Here is a 17,697-nt window from a genome sequence, read left to right as displayed (position 1 = left end):
TCAGGCATACAGGCCCCATTACAGAGAACTCTGTGAATGAACAGTGGAGTTCTTGAATCTCAGGCTTTTCAGATTGAATTTTGCCATAAAATCTTTTTTTATCCTTTGCATTTTTAAAGGTTAACTATAGTTGACTTACAATATTGTGTCAGTTTCAGGTGTACAACTTCAGATTGTTTTCCATGACAGGTTCTTTTACAAGATACTGAATATAGTTCCCTGTGCTGTACGGTAAACCCTTGTTGTTTATTTTGTGTATGTAACACTTTGTATCTGCCAATCCCAAACTCCTAATTTATCCCTCCCTTTCCCCTTCCCCTTTTGGTAAGCATAAGTTTGTTTTCTATGTCTGTGAGTTTGTTTCTGTTTTGTAAATAAGTTGATCTGTGTTTTTTTTTAGATTCCACATACAAGTGATATCATATAATATTTGTCTTTCTCTCTCTGATCCAGTTCACTTAGTCTGATGATCTCTAGGTCCATCCATGTTGCTGCAAATAGCAATATTTTATTCTTCTTATGGCTGAGTAATATTCCACTGTATATATATATATATGTACCATATCTTTTTTATCCTTCATCTGTTGATGGACATTTAAGTGGCTTCCGTGTCTTGGCTGTTGTGAATAGTGCTGCTGTGAACATTGGGGTGCGTGTGTCTTGTCAAATGAATTTTCATCTTTTCTGGACATATGCCCAGGAGTGGGATTGCTGGATCATATGGTAGCTCTATTTTTCGTTTTTTTAAGGACTCTCCAGACTGTTTTCCATAGTGGCTTCACCAATTTACATTCCCACCAACAGTGTAGGAAGGCTCCCCTTTCTCCACACCCTCTCCAGCACTTATTATTTGTAGACTTTTTGATGATGGCCATTCTGACCTCTGGGAGGTGATATCTCATTGTGGTTTTGATTTGCATTTCTCTAATAATTAGTGATGTTGAGCATCTTTTCATGTACCTGTTGGCCATCTGTATGTCTTCTCTGGAGAAATGTCTATTTAGGTCTTCTGCCCATTTTTTGATTATGTTGTTTGGGTTTTTTTATATTGAGTTGTATGAGCTGTCTGTGTGTTTTGGAAATTAAGCCTTTGTCAGTCACATCATTTGCAAATATTTTCTCCCAGTCCTCAGGTTGTCTTTTTGTTTTGTTTATGATTTCCTCTGCTGTGCAGAAGTTTATACATTTGATTAGGTCCCATTAGTTTATTTTTGCTTTTATTTCTTTTGTCTTGGGAGACTGATCTAAGAAAATACTACCACAATTTATGTCCAAGAATGTTTTGCCTATGTTCTCTTCTAGGAGTTTAATGGTGTCTTGTCTTATATTTAAGTCTTTACGCCAGTGTGGGTTTATTTTTGTGCATGGTGTGAGGGAGTATTCTAACTGCATTAGCTTACATGTGGCTGTCCAGCTTTCCCAACACCACTTGCCAAAAAGACTGTCTTTTCTCCATCGTATATTCTCGCCTCCTTTGAAGATTAATTGACCGTAGGTGCGTGGGTTTATTTCTGGGTGCTCTATTCTGTTCCATTGATCCATATGTTGGTTTTTGTGCCACTACCACACTGTTTTGATGACTGTAGCTTTGTAGTATTGTCTGAAGTCTAGGAGGGTTATGCCTCCAACTTTGTTCTTTTTCCTAAGAATTGCTTTGGCAATTCTGGGTGTTTGTGTTTCCATTTACATTTTAGGGTTTTTTTTTCTAGTTCTGTGAATAATGTCCTGGGTAATTTGATAGGGGTCACATTAAATGGGTATATTGCCTTAGGCAGTATGGCTATTTTAACAATATTAATTCTTCCAATCCAGGTCTTTATACCTTTCTGTCAGCACTGGTATATGAAACGTAATAAATTTGTCCTCTAGTATCTCATTTACTCCCAGCGTCCATTTAGCAGCTTGTGTGGCGTGGGGTGCACTGCAGTGCCTCATCCGATCAGTTCCTCTGGGTGACACGCCATCTCCAGTGCCAGCATCTGCCCCTCCTGACACTGCTGCTGCCAAGGGGAACTGCCCCTCCCAAGGGAGCCCTCCCACAGGTCAGCCTGTGACTGATGGCCGGCGGCTGCTGGGGGCACACAAAACCTCAGCCCCCTGGCCTCAGTTTAGGACAGCCCAAAGGGGCATCCCTGCTCAGGAACCCGCTGTGGGATCAGCGAGCCCTTACTGGCAGCTCTCCTGCTGCCCTGTCCCGGCCTCCTCTCTTCCCTGCAGGTATGTCTCCTGAGCCCCCATACAGCTTCTGCAGAAAACTCTCCACGGCCAGAGTCTACTTCCAGGCACTCGGTCTAGGACAGGTGTGTTTTTTGCAATGTAATGTTCTAAGCATTTCTTTTGAGGGAGTCAAACTCAAACTATGTACCAAGTCCAGTTACTAACATTAGTAGCCATCAGTCAGCAATGGAAGCTTTTCTGATTTCATAATCTTCCGGACTATGTGTCTCTGGGTCATCTGACATGTCACCTGTGTGGCGTCTAATGGCATCCTTCAGAAGTGGTACCTTGCCTGTTTCCTGTCCTTCACTGGTTTCAGACACGTGGCTGACAGTTTCCACACAGCCTGGTAAGATGAGGGAGTCTGCAGTTGGGGGAGTTTAGACTCCAGCTGTTAAATGCAGGACATTTTAACTAGCTCCTTGGACTCGGTCGATACAGTTGTAACCAAACTCATAAATTCCTATCCTTCTAATTTTGTGCCTGCAGACAAGTTTCCCAGTTCTCATCTTTTTGTGTAAGATCCATGCTTTGTGCAAAGGTGCTGGCATTACTTACCTGGCATCATCACTTCATGTGATCCTTTTTCCATCAAATACCAAGTTTAGGCTGAAGAAGATGATTGGGACACACAAATCTGCATCCTTACCATCCTTAGTATGTTCCCTGGTTAGAAATGTTTCTGCTCTTCCGACTTAGTGTACCTGGTGATGTTCCTCTAAGCACAAGTTGTTCGTTATGGTGGGGAAATGTGTCTTTATGCATATAAAATACTATTAATTCTATTGACAGATAATTTTAATAAATATTTATATATTTAAATATAAAGTACAATAAAGTGGGCTGATGTATATATTGACTTCAAAAATCAACTTTTTAAAAGTTCTGTTTGCACAGATTCTTAAGAAAGTTTTCAAATAAATCAGCTTGAAAAAATTTTTAAATGAAGCATACAGGAAGCAATATTGACATATTCCTTTTTATTTAATTAAAAAGTAAAATTCTGAAAAATGCATGACATGTAATAATTATGTAATCTCTAATCCAAAATATTTCAAAAAGTCAGTTTGAAGCTGTGAAGTCCAATAGTCCTTTCTAATGAGTTGATTTAATGATGTAGATTATTATTTTTAAACTTTTTAAAAAATTTTCTAAAAATGATTCATTTCGAAATTCCATCAAGAAATAGATCTCACTGAATTTACATCACTACAGGGTGCAAGGAAGGGAAGGAGGGAGAAGAAAAACTTTTAATAATTCTTTCTCGGGGAGCACCTAGTACCAGAGAATAATCATAAACACAATCACACGTGCCCTCTGTATGCGACCAGGTGGAACTACTACCAAATTAATTGAAAAAAATAGGCACACGCACTGAACAACAGAAGTTCACTGATGATAAGAAACTGGCAACTGAAGTGAGACTCAGCTTGACCAGCTGGACCAGTGAGGGGTCAGGGAGGGTGGGGCTTAGCCGGCTGGACCAATGGGGCGTCACGGAAGGCGGGGCTTAGCCGGCTGGACCAGTGGGGCACCAGGGAAGGTGCAGAGGCTGCGTGGAAAGTGCAAAATAGTAACTGGATTCGGAAGGTCTACAGAACAAGTCGTAAGTATAGTCTTTTTTAAACGGACTATTTTTAGAGCAGTTTTAGGTTCACAGCAAAACGACAGGGGATACAGAGATTTCCCACACCCCACCCCCAACTGCGGTGCTTTCTTACCCTCGATGAGCCTACGCTGGCCTCGCCCAGACCCAGTCCACTTTGGGGGTCCCTCCCGGTGTTGGACGTCAGACGGGCGTGGACGACGTGCCCACCGTGCCGGCGTCGCACAGAATCGTCTTCTCGCCCTAGAAGTCCCCCGCGCTCCGCCTGTGCCCCTCCCTCCCCTCCCACCCACCCACCACTGATCCTTTGTCTCCGGTTTAGCCTTTCCCAGGAGGCCGTGTGGGTGGGCTCTCAAGCTGTGTGCGTAGCCTTTTCAGATCAGCTGCTTCCACTTAGCAGAACACGGTGCGCACGTAGAGTTGTCAGATGCACGAAGTTTGAAATTACATTTCAGCACGTATCAGCTTTTGAGTGGCTGTGAACAATGGCTTACCACTATGAGAAGCTGACGGACATCGGTCTCTCCTGGCACAGGTGTCGCCCCTTGGAGGCGCCCTGACGGCACCTCCCTACCTGCAGTGACTCCTACTCGCCACTCCAAGAAATCCACCCTCGGGGACCGGAAACAGCCGTTGTTTTCGGTTGCAAATGTCTCCATAAGGAATGAGACTCCGGTATCTGAACCCACCCTCGTGGCTTGCCTTTCACGTAACCTGGTTGCTGGGTGCCCCTGCGTGCTGGGCGCGTCCCCACAGGCTCCTCGTCCTTGCCCGTCCAGTGGGTTCAGGCTCTGTCGGGCTTGAGACAGAGGACACTCCTGGATCTCTGCTGGGGGGTTTATCTGGTGAAAATGGATTTATTTTTTGACCAGTGGAAATCACAAAAGAGCATAGCACCCGTGTCTGCCAGGCTTCTTCAGGGCCTGCAGTTCCAGGCTGGAAGGAGTGGCACTTCAGATGCTAATGATCTGGAGAGAAAAGGCCTCCAGGGCAGCAGGAGGCCACCCCCCCCACCCCACCCCCACCCCCGCCCAGGACCCTGGTGAGGGCTGAGCCCTGCTCTGCGCACGTGGGCGCCACCTCCGCCCAGGGCCTGGCGTGGCAGACTCACCCTGCCGTCCCCAGGAGGGCAGGTTCACGCAACCCTCAGTAATGAAGCCCTTTCAGCCACAGCAGCTCCTGTATTTGAGACGCTGTCGGGAAGGGTTTATGGGCTGTGGGCCTCCTTCTCACTCGAGGGGATTTTAATCCCATTGTCCACAAATTTGTGAGTCACTTCTGATGACAATAATTAGGGAAAAAAGAAGTCGAAGGAGCTGAGACTAGAAGAGGGCTGAGAATTGGTGGTTTTCTGACTAAAGCTGAGGGTGGGCATTAGAGCTTCCACGCTGTGACTTTGGGGCTGCAGCGCCGGTGCCAGGCCCTGGGGCCTCGGTGTGGAGACGCCCCGGCCGAGCAGCTCTTGTCTCTCGGGGCTGCGCGCGACCTCGGGCAATGAGAGGGGGGAGGGATTGCCTCTGACCTGGGCCGCCCGGGGCGGGATGCACGCGGGAAATTACTGCTCGTTTAGTTTATGCAAAATGCCATTTTCTTAGCAGGGTTTGATCGGTGTGCTCTTTTTAGAGAACAGTAAACTTAGAGGTTGAGGGCAGTGCCATTGTATCATATCTCGTGGTTTGGGGCCTGGGAGTTTGAGCTCGGAGCGGCGGTTCCTTGTGCCGGGTCAGTTGGCAGGTGGGCTGGCTGGTGGCTGGGGGTCAGGGGAGGGATGGTGGATTCACTCCCGCGTTGGTGCCTTAGCTGGGAAGGCCCTAAGGCCGGACACCCTGGGACTGTCCATCAGGGCACCAGCACACAGCCTCTCCAGCATGGGGGCCTCAGGGTCGCTGGACTCCTTACATGGGCCCCCAGGGCTCCCAGAAAGGATGGCTCTAGAGAGAAAGTGTGGAAGCTTCTAGTTTATTAAGGCCTGGACCTTATTCTGTGGGTCAGAATAGTCCCAGAGCCTGCATTCAGGAGGTCCAAACACAGACACCACCTCTGGATGAGAAGAAGCATCAAAGAATTTGCAGCATTTTTAAAGTTAGTTTTATCGTGGCCTAGCTTACAGAGTAAAATTTACCCTTTTTAGTGTACGGTTCTGTACGTTTTGACAAACACACACAGTCCGCAATCACTACCACGGGGAGGACAGAGTATTCCTGTCACCCCCGGAGTTCCCTTGCACTGCCTCCTCTGCCCCCAGACCCTCCGCCCCGACCCTCCGCCCGCCCTCGGCGACCGTCAGCGTTTCCTCCCCTCCGGCTTTCCCTGTCACAGAGCATCACACAGACTGAGCCTGCAGCCCCCCGAGGTGGCCGCCTTCCCTTAGTGTAACGCGTCTGAGGTCCGCCTCTGTTGTTGGCGAGAGCAGTACTCCGTCCGTGGCCGGCCCGCCGCGTGCCTTCCTCTCCTCCAGCTGAAGGGCTTTGGGGGTGTCGCCAGTTTGGGGTGATTTTCAATAAAACTGCTGTGAGCGTTGCATGCAGGCTTTGTGTGACCGTAAGTCCGCACTTGTGTTGCAGAAATACTTCGAGCCAGGCCGCTGGGTCGCATAGTTAGTGCGCGCTCACCTTCGGAAGAAGCCACCAGGCTCCCGGGTGGACGCTGCATTTTGTACTCCTGCCGAGAATCAGGGGAGCTTCCGTTGCTTCACGTCTGCGCCAAAACGTGGTCGTTGTTTTCTTCTAGCTCTTCTGATAGGTGTGTAGTAGGTTCACATCAACTTCCCTGGTGACCAGTGATGTTTACTGAGAACCTTTTCATGGGTTTATTTCCATTTTCTTTGTTGAAGTAACTATTTAATTCTTTCTGACAATTCTCTGAGTTTTTGGTTTTCTTATTACTGAGTTTTGAAAGTTCTTTTATGCATCCTGAATAAAAGTCCTTTATTGGATGTAAGTCTTGTAAAGTTTTTCTTTCAGCCAATAGCCTGTCTTTTCATTTTCTTAGCAGCCGTCTTTCACAGAGAGGAAGGTCGCTGCTTTGATGAAGTCAGACTTACCAGTGCCCTTCTTTTATGGATGGCGCCCTTGCCACGGCTAGAAATCTTTGCCTGAGCCAACATCACAGACGTTTTTCCCTAGAAGTTTTAAATGACATTTAGGCCCATGATCCATACCCATTTGGAGTTAGTTTTCATGTATGGTGTGAGGTATGGATCCTTTTTTTTTCTTTCTCTTTTTTCTTTTCTTTCCTTTTTTTTTTTTTAGCATTTGGATGTCCGTTTTTTTGCAGCACCATTTGTTGAACAGACTATCCTTTCTCCATAGCGTTGCCTTTGTGCTTTTGTTAAACACCAGTTGGTGTGTATGTGAATAATTCTGAATGCTCTGTCTTAGTGATCAGTGTTCCATCTCTTTCTCCAAGAAACCTTTGTTCTGATTACTGTAGATCTATAGTTAGTTTTGATATCACGTCGTGAAGATTGTCCAATTTTGTTCTTCCTTTTTCAAAATTGATCTGGATATTCTAATTTCTTTGTTTTTCCATCTCAGTTTTAAAGTTAACTTTTCAATTTCTAAAAAAATGCTGGCTGCAATTTTGATTGGGATTACAGTCAGCCTAGTGATCAATTTGGGGAGAAATTACAGCTTTATTATATTGTCTTCCAATCCATCAATATGATATGACTCTCCCTTTATTTAAGTTTTTTTATTTTTCATCAATTTTCAGCATAAAAATCTTGTATATGGTTTGTTAAATTTATATCTATTTCATGTTTTGATTGTTATGTAAGTGGTCCTAAATTTTTAACTTCAGTTTCCAATTGTCTGTGGCTCATGTTTAGAAATATATTTGGCTTTTGTGTTTTGGTCTTACATCCTGTGATCTTGCTGTCCTCAGCTGTAGGAGCATTTAGCTGGTAGGCTCAGGGATTTCCTACATGGACAATTGTATTATCTGAATAGAGAGAGGTTTGTTTTGCTTTGTTTTCCTTTTCAATCCCTAGGCCCTTTCTTTTTCTTGCATTACTGCCCTGGTTTGCGTTTTCAGAATAGGAATGGCAAGAAAGACAACTTTGCTTCATTTCTGAGCAGTCTTTTACCTTAAAAAAGATGTCAGTTGTAGGTGTTTTACAGGTGCCCCTTAGTAAGTTTAGTAAGTTCCTTTTAATCCTTACCTTAAGGGTTTTTTAAATCACTATTAGATGTTGAACTTTGTCAAATGCTTTTTCTAAATTTGTTAAGATGATTTTTTAAATTTTATTGATACAGTGAATTGCTGTGATTGATATTCACACATTGAGCCACCCTTGCATTTGTAAGATAAATTCCACTTGATGAGAATAAATCATGGTTTTTCCATGTTGCTGAACTTTATTTTCTAATATTTTATTCAGGACTTTGCGTCTGTTTTCTGAGGGATGTTTGTCTGTAGCTTTCCTTTCCTTTAATGACCTTTTCTGATTTCGCTGTCAGGATGGTGTTTTAGAACGTCTTTTATTTCTTCTCCGGATGCCTGGTGGCGTTAACCAGTGACCCTCGCACGCTTGGCGTCTGCTTTTCCGGACGGCTCTAATTCTGTGCTCAAATGCTTGGTGGGCGTTCGTCTGCGCGGGCCGTCTGCATCTTCCTGAGTGGGTTTTGGACGCGTGTTTCTTTTAAGGGATTTGTCCATTTGATCTACGTTGTTGGATGCATGAGCAGGAAGATGTTCAGAATGTTCTCTTCTTCTTTTAACATCAGTAGGCTTCACCGGGGCCTCACCTGACACTGGTGATGCTGGTCGCCTGTGGCTTCTGCTCATACACGGTCAGTCTGGCTGGACGTGTATTGATCTTTACGAGGACCAGCTTTTGGAGTCATTGATTTTCTCCATCATTTTTCTGTTTTTATTTCATTGATTTCTGCTCTTTTTCTTTACTCTTTCTTCCACTTTCTTGTTTGGGGTTTAATTTACCGTTATAGATTCTTAAGTTTCGATTCTAATACAAACATCTAAATGCTGTAAATTCCACTCTAACCCTTCGGAATCCCCCAATTTTGGTATGTTATGTTTTTCACTTTCATTCAGTTGAAAATACTTTCTAATTTTCCGTGCGATTTCCTCTTTAGCTCATGCACTGTTTTGACGTGTGTTGTTTAATATCCAAGTTTTTAGGGATTTTCCACGTATCTTTCTGTCGTTAGGTTCGTTTAATTCTGTTGGATCATAAAGCATACTTTTTGTGATTTCAGTGATTTTTAACTCGTTTAGGTTAGTTTTACGTGACGTATATATTGCAAATATGCCCCTCTTGGTTAATTTCCACGTGTGCGTGAAAAGAACGTGCAGTGTGTTGTTGTTGGATAGGTTTTTAAGTAAAACTTGGAGGTCAAGGTACTAGATGGTTGTTCAGGTCGTGACGATTCTGACTCATTTTTTGTCTGCTTTTTTGTTGTTGAGAAAGAAGAGTTGGAGTCTCCGACTGTAGTAGTTGATTTGTTAATTTTTTCCTTTTAGCTTTGTCAGATTTGCACCTTGTGTTTTGAGGCTCTGTTGCCCACCCGTTTAGGACCGTTGAGTCCTCGTGGTGAGCAGATCACGACAGCATCATACAGTGTCTGATTTATCACTGGTTTTCTTCTTTGCTGAGATTTTTACTTTGATATTAATACAGCCACTCGATTTATTTTTTTGGTATTTTCATGTGCTTTTTCCATTCTTTTACTTTAAAGCTGTTCGTATCTCCATACTTCAAGTGGGGTTGCTTTAGACGCCGTATCGTGGGGTCTTGCTCTTCGTCCAAGTGGTGATCGGTCTTTTATTGGCCTGTCCAGACGGTTCACACTTGCTGCCACTGTTGGTGTGATGGAATGAGAATCCACCGTCTTGCTGATTCATTTCTGTTCGTTCCTCTCTTGTGTTTTCCTTTTCTCTCCCTTTTGCCTGCCTGCTTTCTGATTCATCTGGTATTTTTATAATTACATATTTTTTTCACTCTTGCCCATTTATATCTCATTTTCAAAGCTGTTTAGTGACTGCTCTGGAGTTTAAAGTATATATCATTAATTAATTACAATTTATCTGGAAGTCTACTATGTATCGTGTAGGAAGATCACATGCTTAGCATGCACGAGGTCCTAGGTTCAATCTCCAGTGCCTCCATTAAAAAAGTAAAAAATGAAAATAAAAATGTTTTAATTAAAACAGAAGAATTTTAGCGGAATGTTCCCAGTTGTGTGATGCCCGTTGTCTCCCTCGTGCTCTGTCACAGGGGAGCCAGCGCTCACGCTCTCGCCCCCGGAGAGGCCTGTCTTTTCTTATATTGCAGACAGCCTGGTTGCCCTATGACCGCAGCTTCCTTGGGGGCTCAAGGAAAGTTAAGATGCTATCGTCTGTGCAGCCTTTCCTCGTTCTGGATGGATGTGACGTTCTTGCCAACTCTCTGCATTGAGGCACAGCGACCCTGTGGCCGTCTTTAGCCCCCAGACTTGGGGTGGGTGCTGAGTGAGAAGTGGGGTGGTTTTCTCAGTGACTCACGGAGCGGGGACAAGAGATACCACAGCCGGAATCAAGAGCAGGTGGGAAAGGGGGCGTGAGTTGGAAGAGTGGACTGGAGGGGCTGGGATGAATCGTGGTTTTCCGTCTCCGCCCAGTGCGATGAGCTTCTCAGAAGAGCACGATGAAAGGTGTGGTGATTTTCAGCAGGACCACGCTCTGTCCTCACGTGCTTTGTGCCCTGGGACTCTCTTCTTTCCTTCTGTTCCTTGAGCTGAAGGATCCCTTGGGCTTCTGCGTCTTTGCTTTGAAACAGGTTCCTAAGGCTCCTAGAGCATCCTGCCCTCAGTCGGCTCAGCCGGTGGGCGGCACCCTCCCCCAGGCCTTAGAAAGCCAGCCCCGCCATGTCGCTGCCCTTTTCCAAAAACTATTGGTTCCCCATTGCCTACCGTGCAGATTGTCAACCAGCGTGTGTGGCATACGAGGCAGTCTCCAAAGTGGCCCGTCCGCTTCCCCCTCCGCCACACCCCGTGTCCAGCCATGCTCGCTCCTTTCACCAGGGTTTCATGGCCCCGCGCCATTGCTCACTCCATTTTCCCAGAGGCGAATGCTTTTCTCAAGGCCTTTCCCTCTTCAAAGTCTGTCCTTCCAGAGCCAGCGGGAGTGTCCACTGATCCAAAGCCCCGACTCTTTCCTGGGGCGCGGGTGGTGGCTCTGCCCTGTGTTCACCAGAGGGACTCTCCTGTTCCAGCTACATGAGCTCCTCCCGTGGAACGAGCCCGCCTTGGAGGCAGGCCCCCGGGCCGGTGTGTGATTGGGTTCAATAGCTGTTCAATACAAGAAGTGGAAAATTTTTTAAAGAGAGGCTCCTGTGGCAGACAAAGAGAAATTTAGTTTCCAAAGGAATAAATTACATATGAAAAGGGGTGGTTTTTTCATGTAAAGGATCACTGGGCTTGAAACACAGTGATGTGTAAAGGGAGAGGCAGATTTCTAGATGTACCTTGCCTTGCTCTCAAGTGCTGGGCAGCTGAAAGTAAAACCAGGGCAAGCTTGTTCACTCCCCGCCTCGGGATCCTAGGGAAGGCGCGCCCGCGCGATGCGATGGTGCTACGCCTGAAAGACTTTGCCAGAGAAGGTGAGAAACAGCCCAATCCTTTCTCTTTGTAATGCTGTTAGCTTCCAGAACATTCACCACGCTCGCCGTTCCCAGGGCCGGTGACGCGTGAGTGGCAGCTAAAGGTTTCTTCCCCATCTCTCCCCCCCGCCCCGTGCCTCCTGCCGTCTGTCTCGCTGGCCCTGACGACCGCCTCGGCACAGTGCCCACCGCGCCCCCGCAGAACGTGCAGACGGAGGCCGTGAACTCCACGAGCGTGCAGTTCCTGTGGAGCCCCCCGCCGCAGCAGTTCATCAACGGCATCAACCAGGGCTACAAGGTGCGCGCCGCGGCCGGAAGGGCTCCCGGGCCCGCGGGGTCCATGGGGAGGCTGCCGCCCTCCTGCCGTCAGGGCCCCCGGCAGCAGCGCGGAGCGTGCTGGCCCTGGCAGGGGCACCTCCGTCCAGGGGCCCGTCGCCAGCTACGCGGGCTCCGACACTCGCGTTCTAGTTACCAAGAGGGCGCTTCCTGCAGAGCGGGGCCGCCGGTGACAAAGGCCACCGCGTTTCAGTTTGTGGTGGGAGGCCTGTCTCGGCTGACTGGACTCAGCGTGTGCAGAAAGCCCCTCTTCCCGGAAGGGGACCTCTCAGAGGAGCCCGGACTCAGAGCAAAGGGCGCTGGGTGACGTTTCCATCAAGTAAGGATAAGTCCGTGCCCTCTCGATACGTGAGGGACGATTCTGTTTGTAGAACTGAGACCCGCCGACTCGGGACCTACCTGGACCGAGCTGGCGACAGGGACACCCCCCCCTTGTCCTTAGCGCCCAAGCACGTCACCTTCCTCGCGTGCTTGGGCGCGTTTCCCAGAGCGCAGTCTGCCCCTCCTCTTCCGTCAGCTTCTCCCGCGCTCAGCAGGGTGCTCGGCCCCCTTCGCCTGCGGTGCGGACGCGGGCCTTCCGCGCTGGCGGGGGAGCCCGGGCGAGGCCTTCCCGGAGAAGGGAGTCCACCTGGTTGGTGAACACTTGGCAATCTCAGGTTCAGAGACTGTTACTTCCTCAGACACGCAGTTCATTTTTTTCCCATTTGGACTCAACTTGCTAAAACACTTGTTTTCCGCTGGAAAGGCAGACGTAGCCGGAAGCCTGTTCTGCCTTCTCCCACCCCACCCAGATCGCTGCAGTCAGAAGCATCTTTGAAAGGAAACCATAGTGATCAACGAAAATGCTCCTGCCTCCCTGATTCTCCTGTCAAGTCTTGTCGGCACGACTGGGCCGTCCACTCTGTGGCTCGATTGTCACCTCCGTCCGTACAAACCTGCTCTTGTCCTGCAGCGGGTCAATTTCAGAGTGAATTAACCCTAAAAGCATTTGGTGTCAGAGGAATTAAAAGTCACATTCGTACAAAATGTTGCCAAAACATTAAAACAGCCTCCTTTACACTGTGTTTCTTTAAAAGTACAGCCAGTCTCCTTTTCAGAAAACTGGTGAGATATAAATTATAAGTCCTTAGCGTGGTTCCCATCGCCCCGGGGCTTCAGAAAGGGCGCCTCTCTAGGAAAACATTTGTATTTATGTTTATTGCGTTGATTCAGTGGAATAACAGACGATGTCATCAGTATTTCTTAACCTTAAAAATTATACAAGTTTAAGCGAAGAGAAGGTGAAGGTTTGAGGAGTGTCTTTTCCCAATATGAGTAAAAGTAGATATTTTATTTATATATATATGTATAAAATACATGTAAGTAAGCACATCTGTATTCAGTAGTCCATGAGATGTCTTTTAAAGTCAGTATTTTTCAGTGCAATTATAAAATGTAGGATTTATGGAGTTTCTTGATTACAACTTTGCTTTCTTTGAAGACATATTACAAGCAAAATAAAATTCTGGTGCAGACTTGAGAGTGAAGATGTGGAGTTAAAAGGATCTCTTTCTCAACCCGCTCCATCCTAGCTTCTGGCGTGGCCGGCTGATGTCCCCGAGGATGTCACGGTGGTCACCATCGCTCCGGATTTCCACGGAGTCCACCACGGGTTCATAACTAACCTGAAGAAGTTTACCGCCTACTTGACATCGGTCCTGTGCTTCACCACTCCAGGGGACGGGCCTCCGAGCACGCCTCAGCTCGTCTGGACCCACGAGGACAGTGAGTACCCCTTTGCCAGGTGTCTTGTCAGTAGCCCCGAGTCAGCTGTCGGAGAGGTTTGGGCCACTGTCATGTCCAGCGCCAGGCAAAGCAGGGGTGGAAACTCCATGTTCTCAGGGTGTTCGCAGTCTGCTGGCCCCAGGGAGGGAAGTCACTGTAAGTATAATAGTGTTGGGTGGCGGTGGTATGTGGAGCGTGGGGTGCAGTCAGCCTTTGGTCTTGTCTTGCTGGACCCCTCTTCACGCAGGTTTCAACTTCCAGTCCCCTCACCTGCTTCCTGAATCCCCCATAAAGCCCCCCAGCCCGGGCCTCCCCCGGCCCCTCCCCAGCGGGCGTTGCACCCGAGCCTCTTGAAGCCCTTTGACCTTCCATTATCTCCTTCTGGTCAGTTCAGATCAGCCCCTTCTCTGCTCTCAGGCCGAGTGATGCTTCTGAGAACATTTTCTGTTGAAGTTATTCTGAGAAAATACTCACAGATGTGCACGAAGCTTTGTGTCCAGTGAGATTCATTGCCATTGTTGGTAATTGAAAACAATGAAAAATATTCTAATGTTCCAAAGGGGAATCGTTGAAAAATTGTGGAATGATAGTATACTAAATATTTTGTAGTTATTAAAAAAGGTTTTGAGAGAAAATGGTCATGATCTAGTGTTAAGTGAAAAAAAACGGTGTGCAAAGCTCAATGAGGTCTGTTAGGTGAGAAAAGACCTTGAAGTTTGCCATGACCTTGAAAGCTGTTACCTTTATATTTTTATTTGTATTTTTCTGCATATTCTCATTTCTACACTGAGCGTGCACCTCCTTTATGAGGAGAGTTAAAACTTAAGTAAAAGTTTTTCAGTGAAATCCTCTGATCCTGGAGAGTCCTTTTTTGGGACTTTTAAAATTATAAATTCAGTTTCCTTAATGACTCTAGTACTATTCCGTTGTCTGTCGCATCTTGGCTGAGTTTCGGCGGTTTGTGACGTTCAGGGACTCATTCCTCTAAGCCGCTGCATTTGTGAGGGCGAGGCTGTTGGTAGCACCTCCTTATTGCCTTTCTAGTGGCTGCAGAACATGTAGTCACAGTCCCTGTTTCCTTCTGATATAGGTGATCTGTTTCTTCTGGGGGGGTTTCGTGGGGTTTTCTGGTCATTCTTCCCAGGAGTTTATCAGTTTCATTGATTTTTCTTTCAAGAAACCAGTGTTCTGTTTCACTGATATTTTGTATTATTTTCTTATTTTTCAATTTAATGGATTTCTGCTCTAATGTTGTTATTTCCTTCCTTCTGCTTGCTTTAGGTTTATTTTGCTCTTCTGTTTCTAGTTTCTCGGGGTGAGCACTTAGATGATTGATTTGAGGCCTGTCCTCGTTCTCATGCAAGCACTGAGGGCTATAAATTTTCCTCTTCACACTGCTTTAGCTGCATCCCACGTATTTTGATACGTTGTGTTTCATTTTCGTTCAGCTCTGTGTGTTTTTATTTCAGCTGAGGCTTCCTCTTTGACCCGTGGGTTACTTAGATGTGTGCCATTTAATTTCAAATGTTGGAGATTTCCTTGTCTTTCTGCTATTGATTTCTAGCTTGACTCCATTACAGTCAAAGAACACACTTTGTATAATTTCAACTTTTTTTTAATTTATTGAGATTTGTTTTATGGCCCAGGATATGATCAGTCTTGGTGAATGTTTCATGAGTACTTGAAAATATAATATATATTCTGCTGTAGAATCTGCTTTACAATCATAAACTTTATATACCCCTCATCAGATTTTAGGGTTAAAGGAGAAAGTTGGTCAAATTACCCTTTTCTTCTTTAAAAAAATCGTGGCCATGCCGTCCAGTCCTGTGCCTCCAGTGTAGGGGACTGAGTTGTTCATCCATCTACCCAACACGCAAACACGTGTATGTTCCTACATTCGAGTGTTGCAGGGTGCCCCTTCTGTGGGAGGTGGCCAGCTGCGTGTAGAAGGTGTAGCAGAGATACGTCGGTGCAGCCTCTGCCCTCAGGGCTAATCAGCCTAACAAGACGTGAGGTGGACAGGCCCGGGGGCAGGGCCGTGAGGAAGGAGGTCCGTAGCAGTGGCTGTGGCAGCCCCGTGAGGAGTGACAGGAAACACCTGGGGGAGTCAGGTCAGTCTCGTAGAGGAGGTGACCATTGGCACCCTGACGGAGTTGCTTTTGCAGCAGAGAATGGATGAGCAGAAACAGAACCCATAAAGGCAGAGCGTGAAGGAGGTGTGGGAGAGTATGAGGGGTTTAGCTTGGCTTTGGTGTCCTCTGTGGGGGCGGGGGTGACCCTAGAGAAACAGGCTGGGGGCTGGCCCAGAGGAGTCTCAGTTGCTAGGTTCAGGCACGTGGACAGAGGTAATCCAGGCGCTGGGGAATCACAGAAGGAAGTCCACGAGGGCTGTTATTTGAGTAGCTCTGTGGTTTGGGGCTCCATCCGGAGGAATCGTGATGATGCACTGGAGACAAGGGAGAAGCAGTCAGAGGCAGAGGTGGGTAATTTGGAGCCTCTACCCCAGCGGTGGGGACAGCAGTCGGGGAGAGTCTAGACGCATGTCACAGAGAAGTGGGGCCAGACAGACTTGGGGGTGGGAGAAGGGCTTCTCCGGGACGACTCCAGCACTCCGACACTGCGGGGAGGGTGATGCCAGTAACCAGGACGTGGGGTGCAGGTCCAGGGTGAGGACGCAGGTTGTCACCAGGACACCCTCAGTGTGTGGTGCCCGGGGGACATTTGAGTGGGTGTTGCCCATGGACGGTAGATTCTGAAGAGGTAGATTTGAGAGTCCTTGCAAGTAGCAGTTGTGACCTTACTTCCCAAGGAAAGGTTAAGGACTGTAATTGAGCTTGTGGTCTGACCACAGATGGAAACATTTGAAATCAGCTGCGCCTCAGAGCGTCCTTGGCGGGTGAAGCGCTTTGGGACTCAGGTGGGCTTCGGGGGGGCCTCGCTGGGCTCTGGCACAGTCGTGGCCGGGGGCTGGCGTGGGGAGGGCTCCAGCTCCGGCTCCGGGGCCAAGTGCGGCGGGCCGAGCAGGGCGCCCGGGCTGGGTCTCCGGGTGAGGAAGAGACGTTCTGCCTGCGTGGAGGACCGCCCTCCGCTCCCCTGTGGGGGAGCTGCCTAACCCTGTCTGTAAGCGGCGGGGATGGGGGAGTCCCCGTGACTAAGGGGGTGACGGGAGCCCTAGGAACGTCTATCGGGCACCCCTGATGGCTCGTCATTATTCAGACGTTTTCCTCAATCTCGTGACTGAGGGCATCACCTCGGCTCCAAACACAGTGGGGCCAACTGGAGATCGGGTTTTACTTTCCAAAGGACATTTATTAAAATCAAAAGTGGCAAAAAGCAGAGCCTTCTTCAGATAAAAGAGAGAAGGCTCCTGGCTGAATTCTTTACTAAATGAAGTCTCATTATTGCCAGTTAAACGGGCAGGCGCACACTGTGGGGAGACACCCAGGCTGCTGTGCAGCCAGGGAGCAGAGCAGTGGAGGCAGCAGGAAAAGGAGAAACAGGACTTCCCTCCCAGGATGCAGAAGGCTGGCAGTGATGTCATCCTCTTGAGAATTTTCTAACTGAGCCACCACTGTTGACGAGCAGGGAGCCTGTTGCCCCTACTTGGGAAAACGGAGCCTCGTGTTAAATGTGGACGAGCTGGAAGGTGGGCGGTGGGGCTGGTGTCAGCTCCGGGGCTGCAGCCTTTCGAAGAGAAGCGTGGCCCCTCGGGCGCTGGACGAGGGGTCTCCGTCGCTCTCTAGTGATGATGCTGGAGTCAGTTCCACATCCAGCCGCTGCCTCCTCTGAAGCTCTGATGAAATAAGAACTTGGAGGGGTGGGGGGTGGGTGACACAGGAAAGAAGAAACAAAATATAAATTTAAGCGTAGACGTCGCCAGCTGGCTCCAGCAGCGCTGGAGGACAAGCGTACTCGGGCAGGAATCCAGGAAACAGAAACACCGAGAATATAAAAGGAGCAAAAAGCTTCCTTTGCTGCTCTATCGATCGAAAAAAGGACAAGTCCGTTCAAAACCCGTCAGAATGTCTTTCTGGAAACTCCGACCTGGGGGCGGATGAGATGGTCTTGACAGACGTTCTGTTTCACCATGTTCCACTCCGAGAGAGATTCCTCAGCGTGTCTGAGCTTATCTGTAAAAGTCTTTCAACAGTTTCACCCGGATGAGTGGATT

General features: G+C 47.7%; 1 protein-coding gene across 5 annotated transcripts in view; it reads left to right on the top strand.

Moving 5' to 3' along the window:
- SDK1 (sidekick cell adhesion molecule 1) overlaps window positions 1-17,697 on the top strand; it is a 719,511-nt gene that overhangs the window by 579,011 nt on the left and 122,803 nt on the right. For all 5 annotated transcript variants that reach the window (XM_072943395.1, XM_072943396.1, XM_072943397.1 and 2 more), the window contains 2 exons: window positions 11,606-11,721; window positions 13,331-13,523. In XM_072943395.1, coding sequence (XP_072799496.1) covers window positions 11,606-11,721; window positions 13,331-13,523 — 309 coding nt within the window. The remainder of the gene's footprint in view (window positions 1-11,605; window positions 11,722-13,330; window positions 13,524-17,697) is intronic.

This window comes from Vicugna pacos, chromosome 18 (genome assembly GCF_048564905.1).
Source record: "Vicugna pacos chromosome 18, VicPac4, whole genome shotgun sequence".
Taxonomy (NCBI): Eukaryota; Metazoa; Chordata; class Mammalia; order Artiodactyla; family Camelidae; genus Vicugna; species Vicugna pacos.
This window is presented reverse-complemented; position numbering and strand designations above follow the sequence as displayed.